Genomic DNA, 18,860 nt, shown 5'->3' with positions numbered 1-18,860 from the left:
TCTATCATTTATCTATCATCTATCTATCTATATCTATCTGTCTGTCTATCTATCATCTATGTACATCTATCTATCTATCTATCTATCTATCATCTATCTATCTATCTATCTATCTATCTATCTATCTATCATCTGCTAAAATATATTCCCATATCAATAACCAAAATTAAAATGAATGTGTGGCAACGTATGATAAATAATAAAATGTGAGAACAGAAAAACACGCACTACACAATAAAATTTGGTTAGAAATCTGGAAAAAAGAAAGCAGTACTACTAGCTTTAAGGAAGTAAGTAATGATCCAAACCTCTCAAAATCACTGTTTGGCCTCAGTCATATTTGATCCATAATTTGATAAAAAGAAAATGGTCACAGTCAGGAATTGACAAAGTTGTCTATTGAACTGATGACACCCAAGTAAAGAGGGTTGACTGTATGAGGCGAAAAATTACAGATATAAGACCTGTGTAATCATGCTTTATGTATCTTAACCCTGATTGCACATTATGGGTGAAATTCAATTAACCTTTATTCTGAGTACCTATATTAATATTAATGAACATGGCCAAGTTGGGCTCATGGGTTTCCATAGGTCAACTGTGAGTCAACCAAAAACTAAAACAGCACCATTGTTTGGCTGTTAACTCTAATGTGAACTCATGATTTAGACTATATTTATAAACCAAGGTTTGCATGAACCTGGTTTAAGCACTGCATGTTAATTGGTTGACACAATTTTATTGCCTTGGAAGGTGACAAGCAGATGGAGCATGTGTCACCCAATTCATGCCTTGTAGAAAGTTTTGTGTTTGTTTGAAATGAGATAAGTATGCACACGCAGCGTTGGATTGGTTGGTTTGGGGATTAACTGACATTGTGATGTGTAACACATGGCTTGCCTTAGACTGACTATTGCCCTTTCTTTGCAGGGAAGAGGTTAGGATGGGGGACGAGAACTTTACTTCAATCAAATATTTTGTATTGGTGGGACTGTCAAATGACCGAAGGACACAGATTCTACTCTTTGTGGTGGTCTTCATCATCTACTCCCTCACCATTATGGGGAACCTGGTGATCATCATCCTTGTCCGACTTGACTCTTCCCTCCACACACCCATGTATTTCTTCCTGACAAACCTGTCAAGCCTGGAGATCTGCTTTGTCACCAGTACTTTGCCCCAGATGCTGGCTCACCTCCTGTCTGGAAACGGAGTCATTTCTTTCGCCCACTGCACTCTCCAGATGTATATTTCGTTGTCCCTAGGTGGTACCGAATGCCTTCTTCTCAGTGCCATGGCCTATGACCGCTACTTGGCTATCTGCCACCCTCTATTATATGCTAGTATCATGAGCTGCGGACGCCAAGTCCTGCTTACTTCACTCTGTTGGGCAGGTGGCTTCCTCCTAGGTTCTATAAATGCAGGTAGCACCGTTCGCCTCCCCTTCTGCGGCCCCAACCGCATCAACCACTTCTTTTGTGAGCTCCCGGTAGTGCTGAAGCTTTCATGCGCCGACACTCACCTCACAGAGGCTTTCATATTTGTGGCATCCGTACTATTGCTTATAATTCCTCTGACAATTATCCTTATATCCTATGGGCTTGTTCTCTCCTCAGTATTGCAAATGAGATCAACCACTGGACTGCGCAAGGCCTTCTCCACATGTGGTTCCCACCTGATCGTGGTCACCTTGTTCTATAGCACCGTCATCTCTATGTACATGATTCCACGGTCGGGTTCAACTTCTGATCGTGACAAGAAAATTGCTGTCTTTTACATCGTGGTCACCCCTTTGCTCAACCCTATCATTTATACTCTGCGGAACAAGGATATCCACGGTGCAGCAGCCAAGGCGCTGAGAAGACTGGCCATTTTGCAAGAGTTGAGAGTTGCCTACTAGTATGAATAATATGCAAATGTTGCTCAAACATTATGTGTGTGAAAACACTGGCAGCATTAAGATAAATTCAACAGTTTGGATGGATGCAATAAAGGAATACTGAATGGTATCGTTTTTGTAAAATATGCAGGGATTTATGATATGTAAAATGAGCCATGGAAAGAGAAGAAGGGAAGTCATTGATGTAAGGATGTAAAATGAGTATTTTAAAATTGTAAAACAGAAAGCTTAATAAAATTATATACAAAAAACCCCAACATTTCGCATGTTGCTGTTGTTGGTTTGCATTGTATTTTTTCCCAGTTTATTTTTTTTATTAATTTTCCAAATTTCCCCCCAAAATTAATTATTTAAAAAAATAATCTGTTCTAAACATATGACCATCATCTCCTTGCATAGCCACATCATTTCTTATTTAGAGTCCAGTTGACATCCTTCACTTGCCGTTAAACCATTCTTCCAGTTGGCTGCTTTTTCACCTTACAGACAACACCTCCGTTACATCTTATAAATAAATAATCCATTTCACATGTGTAGTCCTTCATATACATTATTGTCCCGGACCTGGTGTGCTGGGAGAGCTAATTGGTATCTTCCATTGTTCAGTTCTTTGCAGTCTTTATCTCGATGGTACTAGGTCACATTCCATTCCTCCCGCTGTTTACAGACTAGCGTACGAGCTGCATCCATAAATAACTGACAGAGTGAATATCCAAACTCCACCATGAAAATTCCGCTCTGGAGTTCTTCCTCAGCAAACAAGATCTTTTCTCAAATTCAATCTCTTTGCCAGATCTGTTCGGCAGCAGTTCATACTTTTTTTTTTAACAGTATTTCTCCAACAGCACTCCTAGTCCAGCCCAGGAATAATTTCAAATAAAGTCCATTCAGCCTCAGCCAAAGGGGGAGGGCATAGTAAAACCTTGTTAAATTCATTGTTGAGCATAAATCAAAATCCTTTCCCCTCTTCTCTGAAGTAAGAAACGGAATAACAAGGGGGGACAGGAAAAAGGGAGACCATTTGAAAACCATAAGAAAGCACAAAGCAACTTGTCCTCCCCCATCCTTTCCCGTTTGTTGTAAGGATTCTCAAGCATCAAGGAAAACATTCAGAAACCTTCAAAGAGCCAAGCGCAGTCCTTTCAGCAGCTGACTGATTGCAGCCCATTAGCATAGGTTGGTTCAGGAGCGCCTCTTGATTAATGCCAATTGTCCAAATTATGGAGCAACCAACCACAAATCATGCTGCAGATGGAAACTCGTCCGTGGGAGGGACAAACTCCCAGGTTGCACCCGCTCTGCCTTTCAAGTTGGCAGACATGGGCTTGAGCGACACAGCAGGATGCAGTGAGCTCCCCAGACCCCACTCAGGCACCTGCAGGCCTACTTCACCAGCTCACAGGCTAATTCCCCAAGGCCACCTCCTTCCATAGCTGTCAAGTTTCGGATTTGAAAATAAGGGATCAGCAGTCTCACCTATCCCGGGGACAGTCACATGTCAGTGGTGGGCGGAGCCAGAAGCAAAAGTGGGCGGGGCAGCAATGTAAACTCCAAGCGGACTCGGGCTCGGAGCGGAGCAAAGAGGAGGGCAGCCATGTGCTCCGCGCGATGGAGCCCCATCGTCTTCTTGTCTGATCCCATCAAAACAGGACAGGAAGCAGCAGCTGCTCAAAGGCAGCCAGGCTCCGCCCGCCAGCTAACCCTATTGGCCGGCTGAGGGGCTCGGCGGCAATGGATAGGGGCTGATGCAGGGGGATGAATACACCCCTCTGTAAGCACGGGATATGGCTCCCACTAGCTTTGAGGGCTGAGGCTTTTCTCTCCAAGTAGGCGAGGTCTTCCCACCCAGTCCCTGGCCAGCAGGGGTGGAGCTGCTTCCATTAAAAACAGGAAATTTAAGGGAAATAAAAAATAAGGGAGAGCAGCGGGAAACTGCTTGAAATAAGGGAGAATCCCAGGGAAAACGGGATACTTGACAGCACTGCCTCCTTCACTGGCCCTACTCTGCACCCTCCTATACTTCCTTTCCCAGGCTGGAATGCATCCTTAAAATGTGATGCAACAGCCCCCTTGCCTTATATTGCTGTACACAACTCTGATCTTTTGCAAGAAAGCTGCAAATAAGTCTTTTAAAAGCAACACATAATATGGAGTCCTGATATAGGGTTGTTTTCAAACCACATTTGCAGTTCTATACCTACTTTGTTCACCTCTGGTGGTGGGTGCTGTATCATTTCCTACATTACCAATGTTTTGGGTATGAATGCCAATAATTATTTACGCAAAATTGTGCCTCCCATGAACACGACGGAGCTATTGACCAGCTTGTGGAAAATCCAGCTCTTGCAGGAATCTACATCTTTTTGTGTGTGGAAGGGAATCTAAGGGGGGGTGGAAACATAAACCCTAAAAAAGCCTGACATGGAGAGAGCATGCTCAGTTTTCACATACTACTATTTGTTGGTGGCAGGAGAGAAAAGATTAGGTGGAATGGAGTATTCTAGTAGAGCACATGGCATAGCTAGGTTACTAGAATACTCCATTCCATTCATTTCTTTGAAAATCTTTCCCTTGTGCATTGTTAATCACTATATCAAAAGTTTCAGGCCCAGGTGGCTGACGGTAAAGGTAAAGAATTGTTAATGAGCTGAGGGGCCAGAGAGACAAAAGGGATTGGAGCAGATCCAGGGTGGGAGATTCACAGTCTTTATTATCTTAATGAATCACCATGGCTTTGGAAAATGGCAGGGAGAAATCATTCACCACTGCTTTCTCTGTTTTAAACCTGAGAAGAGTTAGGTAGTGGAATGAGCTAGGCTGTCATTAACCCTAATTTTGGAAGTCTTTCAAAACTTGCTGGGGCAGCACCCAATAAAAGCACTGACCATATTTATATTCTTTCCCTCCATAATTGATTGAGCTCTCTCAACCTCCTGCCTCAGGAGAAGCTGGATTTGTGCAGGGGCTGAATGACTGATTGACTTGGTCCTTGAGCTGGAGAGTAAGCCACCTCATGTTGCCCACATTTCTCCACTTCCCCAAGACAACGTGAATGTGCAAAGGAGAGATGGGGGAAATCTTTATCTCTAAAGTGCCAAATGAACATTTAGTCAGATAACCATATAACAACCACCTGTGTGCATAGAGAGAAGACTATTGGAAGTATATCAGAGTAGAGATGCAAACAGCTGCCGTTCCAGAATCCATGTTTCTGTAAAAGAGAGAAGGCAGGGAGAGGCAGATTTTACTCCAAAGCAAGAGTCCTTTCGCAGGCTCTCGTTTCTTTGTTCGTCTGCATGCAGCCTCAGCGAGGGAAACCAGAGACTGCATGCAGCTTTCCTATGAAGTCATCAGTATTGCAGTGAACTTCCTTGCCAGTTTTTTTTGCAGCCTTCAATAGAAAACTATTCAGCTTTCATATGCCTTAAGAAAATACTGCTGCAAGAGAAATATCTTAACAGCTGCTGGTGAACCCCGTGCGGCATACAAAGGTCAGATTACATTGAGTAATTTGTAAGTCAATTGGTGGTGGGGTGGGGAGGAAACCCCTAACATTTGTGGGCACTATCCATTCTTGAAAATTTACTCTGCTGTATGCAGATAATTATATGTAGTTTCAGGTCTTTAGTTTCTTCTTTAAAGGGGCTCCCCGTTCTTTTTTATTTCTTTTTTAAATTTCTCAAAGGCATCACTCTGAAATTCATTTATACGTACTGTGTTTGGGAGAACAGCAGCCATGAGGACTCTAGTTAGGGGGAGGGGAGAACCAACATGACTGGTCAGTTAGTTGAGTATTTCTTTTGTTTTATTCTTCCTCCCCCTTGGTTAGTCTTAATGTTGTCCTTGTAGAAGTTATCCGAGAGGAGGATGGGGACAAAACTAGAATCAGTTGGTCTCCCATTCCTGGTTCTGCTGTCTTCCACCTTATTAGTCCAAATGACCACTACTATGAATGAGGAACCAATTTCCCCCACTCATATCCTTCCACATAGTCCAAATAGACCCTCAAAGCAAATAAAACTCTCATGTGTTTCTTTATCATCTCATTTGCATAGCTCTTTTCGTAAAAATATAAAATAAATAAATCAATCCCAGGGCAGTTCTTGCAACCATATACCACAAAAAAATGAATGCACAGAACTAAAGTCAAGGTATCAGCGGGGTGCTGAAGTTAGTAAACATGATTGTGTCCCAGCACTATGATTCCTCTAACACAGGCACCCCCAAACTCTACTCTCCAGATGTTTTGGGACTACAACTCCCATCATCCCTAGCTAACAGGACCAGTGGTCAGGGATGATGGGAATTATAATCCCAAAACATCTGGAGGGCCGAGTTTGGGGATGCCTGCTCTAACATAAATAAGTAAATAAAACCATGAACATCAGTAAATATATACTTTTATATAAATTTATACAGCATTTATTGTAAGAAAACCCAAAGCGATTGACCAAAAAAATAAAACAATAAAATTATCTATACTTCAATGGATTGTTAAATAAAGAATAAACAAGCTGTTCTCACCATCACAATGACTCAAAGACATGCAATAGTGAAAGGAAATTTCAATTAATGGAAAACTAAAGACACTTGCTGGGATTTTTTAAAAAAATGAAATTGAGGTTCATGGTTGGTTCATGGTTTGACCCCAGTCTTGCAGGGCCCCAAACAAGGCTATACTTATGGTTCTCAGAGAATTTCACTGGTCTCCCCCTGTTGTCCTTTCTTTGCAGGAAGGAGATGAGGATGGGGGAAGAAAACGTCACTTCTGTGAAAGAGTTTATATTGGTGGGATTCTCCAGCGATCGAAGGACACAGATTCTCCTCTTTGTGGTAGTCCTTATCATATACTCCCTGACCATTGTGGGGAACCTGGTGATCATCATGCTTGTGGGGGTTGAGTCGTCACTTCACATACCAATGTACTTCTTCTTGAGCAACTTAGCAGGCCTAGAGATCTGCTATGTCACCACCACCTTGCCCCAAACGATGGCAAGCCTCGTGTCTGGCAATGGAGCCATCTCCTTCACCCGTTGTATGGCACAGATGTACATCACGTTGTCTCTTGGATCCTGTGAATGCCTTCTTTTAGGTGTAATGGCCTATGATCGCTACCTAGCTATCTGTCATCCTCTAATATATACTAGTATCATGGGCTGGTGGCGACAATTTCTGCTTGCCTCAGTCACTTGGGTTGGTGGCTTCCTCCTTGGTTCTCTAATGGTTGTCAGTTCCACTTCTCTCTACTTCTGTGGCGCAAACCGTATTGACCACTTCATCTGTGAGATGGCAATGATGATTAAACTTTCATGCACTGACACATACATTACAGAGGCCATCATCTTTTTGGCAGCTTCACTTGGGGTCATAATTCCTCTTTTGATTATCATGACCTCCTATGGGTTTGTTATCTCCTCAGTATTGAAAATGAGGTCAACCACTGGACGGCGCAAGGCCTTCTCCACGTGTGGCTCCCATCTGATTGTGGTCACCTTGTTCTATGGCACTGTCATCTCTATGTACATGATTCCACGGTCGGGTTCAACTTCTGATCGTGACAAGAAAATTGCCATTTTCTACCTTATGGTCACCCCTCTGCTCAACCCTATCATTTATACTCTTCGGAACAAGGATATCCATGATGCAATAGCCAAGGTGTTGCAAAGACTGGACTTTAAGCAAAAGAGTTGATCATTGCCTACTAGTATGAATAATATGGAAATGTTGCTTGATCATCAGGTTTTGACACAGGAGATATGTATCTCCTGGGACATGGAGCTGTCTCTTTGTCAATGACCAGGTGGTATTTCTGGAGCAGGAACTTCTAAGAAAGTTGTAGAACAAGTTTATGCCATTGATTTATTTGTTTTATGCCCAATCTTTCCTCCAAAGAAGTCAAGGTGGCATAGATGGTTCTTTCAACAACTCAGCGTCCTCTGCAGAGCACCATATTGTCTTCCCATGCCCTAAAGGACCAACCGAAGAAAACTCTAGACAGCAGGGAACTCTTAGGCCAGGAAAAATCAAGGGGAACCAAGCAGCTTCTGTCCTCAGTGCCAGCTCCTCAACTTGCTAGTCCTTGCACAGGTCATTGTGTTGGGAATTCCATTGCACACTTTGCTGCAGATATGTGGGATTGTTACATCTCACATGTCTGTTTACATTCCAGCACAGATTGCTGGAGTCCCGTGAGCGGAGCAGCCGCACTGTATTGAAGGAGCGTCTCCACCCCCATCATTCAGCCCGGACACTGAGATCCAGCGCAGAGGGCCTTCTGTCGGTTCCCTCACTGCGAGAAGCAAAACTACAGGGAACCAGGCAGAGGGCCTTCTCGGTAGTGGCACCCGCCCTGTGGAACGCCCTCCCATCACAGGTCAGGGAAATAAACAACTACCTGACATTCAGAAAAAAACCTGAAGGCAGCCCTTTTTAGGGAAGTTTTTAATGTTTGATATTTTTGTATTTGATTTCTGTTGGAAGCCGCCCAGAGTGGCTGGGGAAATCCAGCCAGATGGGCGGGGTACAAATAATAAATATTATTATTATTATTATTATTATTATTATTATTATTATTATTGCTTTTGTTTTCTCTCTCCCCGAGAAGAACGACAAGTAGAGAGGCCATGTTTTTCTTTTCCTGATTTATGTATAATAAATGCGTCGTTTTAGTATAGTATCCACGCCTCAAGCCTGATCTGTTGTGTGTTTACTCTGCTAAGTAATGTGTGCTCTTGCATGCACAGCAGCAAGAGTTGCGGACGCACGTCGGAGGATGATGACTGAGAGATCTCCGCAGCAGCAAGGCTGAGAAGGGAGACTCTCCGGCTGGGGCCAAGCCAGCTGGCTTTCCATTCCAGGTTCCGACACATTGTTCACAGCCAAATCTTTATAACTTCTCTCTTTTCTGGAGCCAACACTGCTGCTGAGGAGATCTGAGCACCAAAGCCTCCTGGGAGGGAGACAGGGATGCTGGGAATTCCCATTGGATCCTCCTTCTGACTTCAATATTTTTCTTCCCCTCTCCAACGAAAATAATTTTCTCTTTATTGGAACAGCAAAGCCAAGGTACAGTAGCCAAGATAGAGGGCTGTTTTCAGATTTCATTTGCAATGCTATACCCACTCAGGGCTTATCCACACTTCTGCATCTCCCATGCCTACAAAGCACAGGGTTGGAGAGGTATTAAGGTATGTTTTAATATCTTGTTTGTGACCCATCACATCCCAGGCCTGCAGAATTGCATTGCTGATGCCCTCTCTTGGTTCCTGATGGAGCTATTCTGGGAGCTGGAAACCAGTGAGTTCTGTGTGTTCTCTGGAACTTTGGAAATTGGCTTCCCAGTATGTCCTCACTTCTGCTGTAGTGGGTTTAGGGCACTAGGCGATCTTACCAGCAGCACCTGCAGAAATTCAAGGATTTTAGGGCCAAGCTACATCTTCCCTTCTCAGTGGTGAAGTTAACAATTGAATTTAGGTGTGTATCTTAAGTTCTTTCTCTTTTTTTTTTTTTAAAAAAACACCTATATAATGTGTGTAGATGTTGCTCCCTTTTGGTACCAACTCAGTCTTCTCTTAAAAAAAACAACAACTACCTCACTCTTGTATGCCCAGGTAATTAAATATATTTGCTTCAACTCTACAATTGATACACTGATTATATTGCCTTGTTTTTGGTATTCCGTTGTCAGGTGATATATTCTATATGTGACTGATTAACCTTATTTTTTTCTCTTCTGTAACCCTGAACTATATTGGCTTAATTAAAGAAAGACATTGGCTAAAAATAGGAGACTGAGACTCTTCACTGAACCCTAAATATTACGTGTGCTGATATGGAGGGTGACCATAGACACACACACCCTCAACATGGTACATGATTCTGGGATAATCTAAGGTGCTACGTCAACCATAACCAAAGGTTTTGATACATAAAAGATCCTCTTAAAGTCTTACCCGGAAAAGGGCAACATTAGTCACAGATGCCATGCCAGATAGGACATTGTGGATGGAGTTTAAGAAAATAGTTTAACCCTCCCAAAGGGAGAATTTCAACTATAAGTGCTTGCATAGAAAGGGAATTTATGGAGAACAGAAATGGCTCAGAATATTAATAAAAGATTTGGTTTTGGAGAGTGGCATTGGCAATAGTGCTGACAGAAGGAGAAGGTCTTATTTCTGAAGTCATCTAGGGAGATTGAGGGACATGGGTGGCGCTGTGGTCTAAACTACTGAGCCTCTTGGGCTTGCTGATCAGAAGGTCGGCGGTTCGAATCCTCGCAACGGGGCGAGCTCCTGTTGCTCGGTCCCAGCTCCTGCCAACCTAGCAGTTCGAAAGCACACCAGTGCAAGTAGATAAATAAGTATCCCAGAAAAACTGTCTGCGGACAAACGCCAGCTCCCTTGGCCTGTAAAACGAGATGAGCGCCACTACCCCAGAGTCGTCTGTGACTGGACTTAACTGTCAGGGATCCTTTACCTTTACCTTTAGGGAGATTGGGTTGAAAGAGCATGCTTACGCAGTGGCAGAATCTACCTTCACAGATGCTTTAGGAGGATATCTGGACCCTCCTAAATTATAATTGGGTGAATGCAAAGGCAGATCAGGTACTCATGTCATTCCTGTCCGGCACTAATGCTTGCAAGGCCAACAGGAAGTTAGAGCTGGCAGCAGCAACAATAACAACTCATAATGGAACATGCTCCCACAATGGTTTTAAAGGAGGATTGGACAGATTCATAGAGGATAAGGCTATCGATGTCTGTATTACATCTCCATTGTCAGAGTCACTGTTCCTCTGGATACCAGTTGCTTGGGAATTACAAGTGGGCACAGCATAATTGATAAATCTGGATAGGACTGGTCTGGTGTGCACCCATTCCAGTTCACCCCAGAGCCAATCCGAATTGCAACCTGCAAACTAAAAATCTCTGGAAATGTCCCCTTTCTGAAATTCTGGAAAGCAGCTGCCACTCAGCATAGGCGACACTGAGTTCAGCATAGGTGACTTCCCAAGAGTATACCATGCACCCTAAATGCTAAGGAAAACACGAAAGCCACAGAGACGAATTCAAATATACTCAGTTTGCACACATTCAGATAACAGAATGTGAAATGTGTTTATTTGGTTTTTTTTTATCACAATGCATACAATTCTGATTCAAAGCCAGCATAGAATTATTCTTCCATATCTGTTGTATGTTAAGAACATGAAACCCCATGAGGTTCAGGAAATAAACAACTATTAATGGCTGAAGAGAAAGGCACCAAGTGAGTCCCTGTGGAGTAGGTGCACTGTCTTCATTATCATAATGAATAGCAAGCAAGGGGAAAAGAATGCAAAAAAATAAAATCACAGGGAGAATACAAATACTGGTGTGCTGTCCAATTTCTAATGTTGGGAATAGGCAGTTGAGCAAGCCAGGTTGTGTTGAATCACACCTTAGTAGGCATTAAAACTAGGTTGGAGGATCATCAAGCATCTGGCCAGGTACTTGAAGAAGCATATCGGAAGGAGAACAAGACTTTTTTCTGTGGTCTGTCTGTGGTCCATCTCCAGTTAAAGGACCCCAGTTCATAGGACAGGGAAGGACAACCACCATATGTCCTGCCAACATACATACAGCTTTCTCTTGAGGATGGGAGGCAGGGAGAAGATGCATTTTCCTGTTTGAGATGATTGTTTGGACCTTGTGTCAGTCCTAGACCAACCTGCCCCACTTGCACAGAGCAGGGAGGCACAGCACTGATTGGCTGGGCCATGTGTTGATCAATTTCCCCCACAACCAATTTGATTTCAGAAAGGCTAGCAGAAGCAAACTGCAAGTAAACCACAAGGCATTAGACTACCGAGTGCCCTGCAACAGGCAGTCTTTCCAAGCAGCACAGAGCTTCCCTCCCTCAGCAGAAGCCTCTTAAGGAGAGATGCAGCAGGTTGCTCCTTGAGATCACTGACAATTCCTTTGATTGTTCAACGTCTCATGTTAAGACAGCTGACTGGAACCACCACAGCTATCATTTACAATTGCACATACCAGAGACATGGATAACTATTTTGCGGTTGATGAAAAACGACAAAGAGAAGAGCAATGGTAAGATCATATTGTGTGTGTGTGTGTGTGTGTGTGTGTGTGTGTGTGTGTGTAAATGTGAATGTAGCCTATTTTCTTGGTTTAATGGGTATTGTGAAGATGGGCTGCATACATACAATGGCTGTCTCCCTTAAAACATCTATTTTATCCTAGTAAACTATGATCTCCAGGGGTGCCAACTGGAATAAAATATTGGGCATGACATGGTGTATACACGCTATTTGAATGGTAATGCCCATCAACCTAGGGCACGCATAGGCAAACTCGGCCCTCCAGATGTTCTGGGACTACAACTCCCATCATCTCTAGCTAACAGGACCATTGGTCAGGGATGATGAGAGTTGTTGTCCCAAAACATCTGGAGGGACCAGTTTGCCTATGCCTGACTTAGGGGGTCCCAGTCCCCTCAAATATTTTATTTGGGCAGCCAAAGGGGCCTCGGCCCCTAGGAGTTGGCTCCTGTTTATTTTATGAATTTATATACTGCCCTATACCTGGAGGTCTCAGGGCAGTTCACAGAACAAAATCAAAGTATAATACCAGAAAATATAAAACTCTGATGTGAAACCATGGTTTGAACTATATTTGCCAGCTATGGCCTGTATGACCCAATCATAAGCAGTGTATGTTACCTGATAGCCTTTCTTATTTGAAAGTGACACACAAATGGAGTGAATATCTCTCTATTTGTGCCCTGTGGGAAGCTTTTCATCTGTTTGGAATGAGACAATCGTGCACTTGCAGTCTCGGATTAGCTTGTTCTGGGGTCAATCTGATATTGCGATGAGTGGAACATAGCTTGTTTGAGACATGCCCCATTTCCTGAGCGTGCCGCTGCTCTTTCACTGTTTCCCTTTCTCTGCAGGGAAGAGGTCAGAATAGGTGACGAGAACTTGACCTCTGTCAAATATTTTATATTGGTGGGATTCTCCAGTGACCGAAGGACACAGATTCTACTCTTTGTGGTCACCCTCATCATCTACTCCCTCACCATTATGGGGAACCTGGTGATCATTATGCTTGTTTGGGCTGACTCTTCCCTCCACACACCCATGTACTTCTTCCTGACAAACCTTTCGGGCCTGGAGATCTGTTACGTCACCACCACGTTGCCCCAGATGATGACAAACCTCCTGTCTGGCAATGGTGCCATCTCCTTCACATGCTGCATGACACAGATGTACGTCACATTGGCCCTGGGTGGCACTGAATGCCTTCTTCTCAGTGCCATGGCCTATGACCGCTGCTTAGCTATCCGCCATCCTCTATTATATGTCAGTATCATGGGCTGGGGGCGTCAAGTCCTGCTTGCCTTGCTCTGTTGGGCAGGTGGCTTCCTCCTCGCTTCGATAAACGTGGGGAGTACCCTTGGCCTCCCCTTCTGCCATGCCAACCACATCAACCACTTTTTTTGTGAGCTGCCAGTGGTGCTGAAACTTTCATGCGCCGACACTCACCTCACAGAGGCTTTCATATTCTTGGCATCGGTAGTATTGCTATTAATTCCTCTGACAATTATCTTTATATCCTATGGACTTGTTCTCTCCTCAGTATTGAAAATGAGGTCAACTGCTGGACGGCGCAAGGCCTTCTCCACATGTGGCTCCCACCTGATCGTGGTCACCTTGTTCTATAGCACCGTCATCTCTATGTACATGATTCCACGGTCGGGTTCAACTTCTGATCGTGACAAGAAAATTGCTGTCTTTTATATCGTGGTCACTCCTTTGCTCAACCCTATCATTTATACTCTGCGGAACAAGGATATTCATGGTGCAACAGCAAAAGCACTGAGAAGACTGGCCATTTTGAAAAAGCGTTGAGAGTTGCCTACTCGTGTGAATAATAATGCAAATGTTGCTCAGACTTTATGATTTTTTTGCATTGTCTGCTGAGTCATGAAGTTACTTCTTTGTCTACGACGAGGAGCGGCTTCTGGTTCGCGAACAGGCAAGAGAGTTCTAAAACAAGTTTATATAACTTTTTTTAGTACATTTCTATCCTGACTTTCCTCCAACGAAACGGACCTAAGTTAAGGGATTTTCAGAAACCCACGGTGTTTTATGAGTTAATGGGCACCCCAGGTTGAGTGGCAGATATCCCATGGGAGGTGGGACATTCTGCTCTTTAAAAGGAGGGAGCAACCGTTAGAGAGGGAGGGTGGTGACTGGAAGAAGGAGGGCGTGGGGTCAGGATAGTGGTGGGTAGGTTAGGGTAGGTTAGGATACGTTGAAGATGTGTATATGATGCTGAAAGAAAGAGTTTACACTGTTATGAAACTAAGCTTTTAAACCATTACTGAAACCGTTATGTTCTGAAAGAAATAAAGACTTCTTATTGTTGAGCTAAGAAAATATTGTCGTTCATTTGGTCCAGCGAGCTATGTATGCTCATGAGGAAGTGAACTCAGGGAAAGGACAAAACTGACCTGCAGGGTGATAGTTTGTGTCTTGGAGTTCCCTCAGGAGGGGCTAGCGGGCGGAAACCCTGGTATTGCCACAGAGTTGCTAAAAGGGCTTAGCTAACTGATATAGTGAGGGGATCTAATAAGGAGAGACCCTGAACAGTAGGCAAAGAAGAGTTTAACCCCTGAAGCCCAGAGCAGAGGATGTAACTGGCCACGGCCGCTGGAAAGAAAACTCCTGTTACTAAGAGATTCCCAGATTATTAATAAAAGGGGATTGACATAACAGACGGACCTCAGAGGGACAGGTGGGGTGGATTGAAATTTGACCCAGAACACCTGATTAGAAATTCACTCAGTAACAAGGGGAGAGTGTGAAGTGGAGGTTCGTCGCATCAGTATCATGGGCTGGGGGCGTCAAGTCCTGCTTGCCTTGCTCTGTTGGCTTCCTCCTCGCTTCGATAAACGTGGGGAGTACCCTTGGCCTCCCCTTCTGCCATGCCAACCACATCAACCACTTTTTTTGTGAGCTGCCAGTGGTGCTGAAACTTTCATGCGCCGACACACACGTCACAGAGGCTTTCATATTTGTGGCATCTGTACTATTGCTTATAATTCCTCTCACAATTATCCTTATATCCTATGGGCTTGTTCTCTCCTCAGTATTGCACATGCGATCAACTGCTGGACGGCGCAAGGCCTTCTCCACATGTGGCTCCCACCTGATCGTGGTCACCTTGTTCTATAGCACCATCATCTCTATGTACATGATTCCACGGTCGGGTTCAACTTCTGATCGTGACAAGAAAATTGCTGTCTTTTACATCGTGGTCACCCCTCTGCTCAACCCTATCATTTATACTCTGCGGAACAAGGATATTCATGGTGCAACAGCAAAAGCACTGAGAAGACTGGCCATTTTGAAAAAGCGTTGAGAGTTGCCTACTCATGTGAATAATAATGCAAATGTTGCTCAAACTTTATGATTTTTTTTTTAATTGTCTGCTGAGGCATGAAGTTACTTCTTTGTCTATGACGAGGAGCGGCTTCTGGTTCGCGAACAGGCAAGAGAGTTCTAAAACAAGTTTATATAACTTTTTTTAGTACATTTCTACCCTGACTTTCCTCCAAAGAATTCAAGGTGTTATATTGCATAATACAAGAATATTTAATGTTTTTTGATATTATACAACAATAATGCAACATAATATATTAGGAAAGATCACAATAAAATAAGGTGGGGGGGGAGGAAAAAAGAGGGGAAAGAAAAATACTGTTATCATTTGTTTTCCAATGAAGTTCAATAAATTGAGTGTAGCATGCAATCTCGAAGCCGCCCAGCAATGCATATGGATTTATATTTTCCTGCACCTTACTACTCCAATATACAATAATATTTTTTTTCCCAACAAACTGATCATAATCCTGTCTGCCTTCTCTCAATTGAATAATATTGGTCAATTTTGACCAAACAGGTTACATCACATACTTTATTTAGCCAGTCTTCTCCTGCATCAAACATTGGGGATTTTTCTAGTTACAGGTGAATGTTGTGTGAGTTGCACTCATTAAGTAAAGAGGCATCTACCTGCCACCCATTAAAACTGAATCTTTGACATAGACTAACAAAAGAGTTAACAAGCTGACTTCAGTCTTGTGGTTCAGTGGAGTAAAGTAGGGGAATCAGCAAATGAGGGAGATTTCAGCAAATGAGGGAGATTTCAGGAGATTTCAAGACTAGGCAGGGGCATACCCAGGATCAAAACTGGGGGTGGGGGCAAGCCATGGTTGTTATGTTGTGACATTTCATTTCAGCACGGAAAAGGCGAATGAAACCAAAATTTTAAGAAAATTATATATAATTATAGCAGTGCTTTATTACGGTAGTTATTACAATTATTTGCTTGAAATTTTTGTTCTAGTTACATGTCTTATACTGATATCACTTTTCTTGGGTTTGAAGAAAACATGTTCAAAACTTTCGTTTCAATCCAGTCCTGATTTTCCTTGAAGAATTTCCGATGGACGCTCATCAAACACAACCCAGTCAGTCTGTCCTCTCCCATTGTACTTCTGAGCCAGGTCTTTACCCTTCAAAGGGTACTGAAAGATAGTTCAACAGTAGCCGTGGTGGACAGGAAAGCACTTAAAATACTGATCAACTAGCGGCGGGCGGCTCAGTTTATATAGTGATGCGGAACTCACTAGACCCCTCTAGAAGATTCCCTCTTCTCTCTGCTAGAGCCCGCTAGAGACCTCTCCCTCACTTGAATCCCACTGGCTGGCTGACATAGATTCCTCTACCAGTCACTAGGTGGCTCTAGATACTTCTTGGTTTTTACACCATTTCAGTGTGGTAAACAACTGATTATTCGCCATCGCCCTACCTAATTTTTCATTTCCCCCCAAAAAAATATAGTCTGGCCCCCCACAAGGTCTGAGAGATGGTGTACCGTTCCCCTGCTGAAAAAGTTTGCTTACCCCTGGTCTATCCAAACAGCTTCATATACAGTAGATGTTGAAAAGCATGGAGGAGAGGACAGAGCCCTGAGGCACTCCACAAGTGAGCACCCAAAGACCAGAACACTCATCCCCCAACATCACGTTCTGGATGTGGCCCAAGAGGAAGGAGCGGAGCCACCGCATAACAGTGCCTGCAGCTCCCAACTCCTCTAGACAATCCAGAAGGATACCATGATCAATGGTATCAAAAGCCACTGAGAGATCCAGCAGAAGAAGGAAATAGCTTTCCCCTCTGTTCCTAGCGTACTGAAGATCATCAACCATGGGGGAGATCACCAGAGGGTTTGGTATAAGTGGGATTGCACCAAAGGAGATGAGATGAGGCATGGGGGTGAAAACAAGGGTGCGAAATGGGGCTACATAATGTAAGAGAGAAATGGCTCCAGAAATGGAGTTGGGATGGTGAAAAGTGAGCTTAGGAGGAAGCTCTAGGGGGTTAATACAGTGGTAGCTCTGGTTATGTACTTAATTCGTTCCGGAGGTCCGTTCTTAACCTGAAACTGTTCTTAACCTGAAGCACCACTTTAGCTAATGGAACCTCCTGCTGCTGCTGCGCCGCCAGAGCACGATTTCTGTTCTTAAGTGGAGTTCTTAACCTGAAGCGTACTTAACCCAAGGTACCACTGTATGATGAAATGGCAGGGGTTGGGTGAGCAGCTCCATCTGGAGAGTTGCAGGTTCCCAATCTCTGCTGTAATGGAACTCCAACCCATGTGTCAGGACCTATGGAGAACCGGGTGTCTAAATCTCCTGGACCCCTTACACAAAGATTGGAGCACATACCTTGGAATTCCTTTATAAACCACTGCAATTGCTGATGGAAGACGGAGTAATGCTCCTGAGTGACTCCCAAATTGCCGTACACATGAATAGTGCACAAACATGAATAGGTTATGGAAGGGGGAAATGATTGTGAGAGGAGATCCAGGGCAGAGCTGGGAAGATGGCTCCTAAAAGTGAGAGGTGTGGCTACCATCCCACACAGGTAAGTAATTTGTGGTGACTCTCTGTAGAATGAATTTTTTGGAAGGGTGGACTCCCTCCCTCCCAGACTCATATATTACTATTTTATTTATGTTAGGCATTATTCTCTTTCATATCTGAACTGCTAAATTAGGTTAGCATATTTCTATTGTTTTGTTTGCATTGTACTGTTTCATATAATACTGTATGGATTAATGTTGTTTTCACATTTATTTACTTATTGACATGATTTTTCCCTTATACATTCCTAATATGAATGGTTATACTTACTGATCTGCTTTAGGCACAATTTTGCGGGGAAGTGACATACAAATCAACGGATGAATAAATTGTGTGTTACATTCTTCATCACAACTTTCTGTGTTGTTCTGTGCTCCCCCCCCCTCCGCATTTTGCTATGTTAATTGCTTGGGGCCCAGAAGGCCCAAGAAACAACAAGCTGTTAATGATCCACAGGAAACCCCCAAGGGGATTGCAGAAGTAAAATAAACATCTTTATTTTCTCACTGGCACCTCAGACCTTTGATAAATTGCAGGGAGGAAAAAGCAAGGATGGTGTTCGTCTTCTGATACCATAAATATAGGCAGACGGAGAAGGTGGTTTTGCCTAACCAAGGAGATCTTCAAAAATTAGTTGGTGGAGCCCTATACAGGTAGCTTAAGTGTAAGAGCACATGTTTTGCATGTCCAATGCATCTGGCATTAAAGCATCTCCGGTAATAAAAATACATCTACCTGAGGTCATGGACAGCTGTTGGGCTAGATTGCCTATTCATCCAATTCAGCAGAAAGCCATTTCTTTCAATCTCAATCTTATAGACTGTGGAGCTCATTGGAAATGTGGACTGTCACATGTTTTTGGGGTGCATGGGGTGTTAGTGGAGGGGTGTTAATGGAGGTGGGGGGACATGTCGTGTTCCTTTTGGGGTAGTTTGTCCACCTTTGGTCCCCACCCTGCACT

General features: G+C 43.5%; 3 protein-coding genes across 3 annotated transcripts; all 3 read left to right on the top strand.

The window, feature by feature from the left end:
- The first annotated feature begins 919 nt into the window (after nucleotides 1-919).
- On the top strand, nucleotides 920-1,915 carry LOC117058759 (olfactory receptor 2D3-like). Its single transcript, XM_033170112.1, has one exon. The coding sequence runs from the start codon at nucleotides 944-946 to the stop codon at nucleotides 1,898-1,900; it is 957 nt and encodes a 318-aa protein (XP_033026003.1). The 5' UTR covers nucleotides 920-943; the 3' UTR covers nucleotides 1,901-1,915.
- Nucleotides 1,916-6,646: 4,731 nt separating this feature from the next.
- LOC117057418 (olfactory receptor 2G3-like) lies at nucleotides 6,647-7,603 on the top strand. Its single transcript, XM_033168259.1, has one exon. It carries the CDS (start codon nucleotides 6,647-6,649, stop codon nucleotides 7,589-7,591), a length of 945 nt encoding a protein of 314 aa, XP_033024150.1. The 3' UTR covers nucleotides 7,592-7,603.
- Nucleotides 7,604-11,938: 4,335 nt separating this feature from the next.
- LOC117057417 (olfactory receptor 2D2-like) lies at nucleotides 11,939-13,811 on the top strand. Its single transcript, XM_033168258.1, has 2 exons — nucleotides 11,939-11,988; nucleotides 12,854-13,811. Exons 1-2 carry the CDS (start codon nucleotides 11,939-11,941, stop codon nucleotides 13,809-13,811), a joined length of 1,008 nt encoding a protein of 335 aa, XP_033024149.1.
- The last annotated feature ends 5,049 nt before the right edge of the window (nucleotides 13,812-18,860 follow it).

Source organism: Lacerta agilis, chromosome 14 (genome assembly GCF_009819535.1).
Source record: "Lacerta agilis isolate rLacAgi1 chromosome 14, rLacAgi1.pri, whole genome shotgun sequence".
NCBI classification, from domain to species: domain Eukaryota; kingdom Metazoa; phylum Chordata; class Lepidosauria; order Squamata; family Lacertidae; genus Lacerta; species Lacerta agilis.
This window is presented reverse-complemented; position numbering and strand designations above follow the sequence as displayed.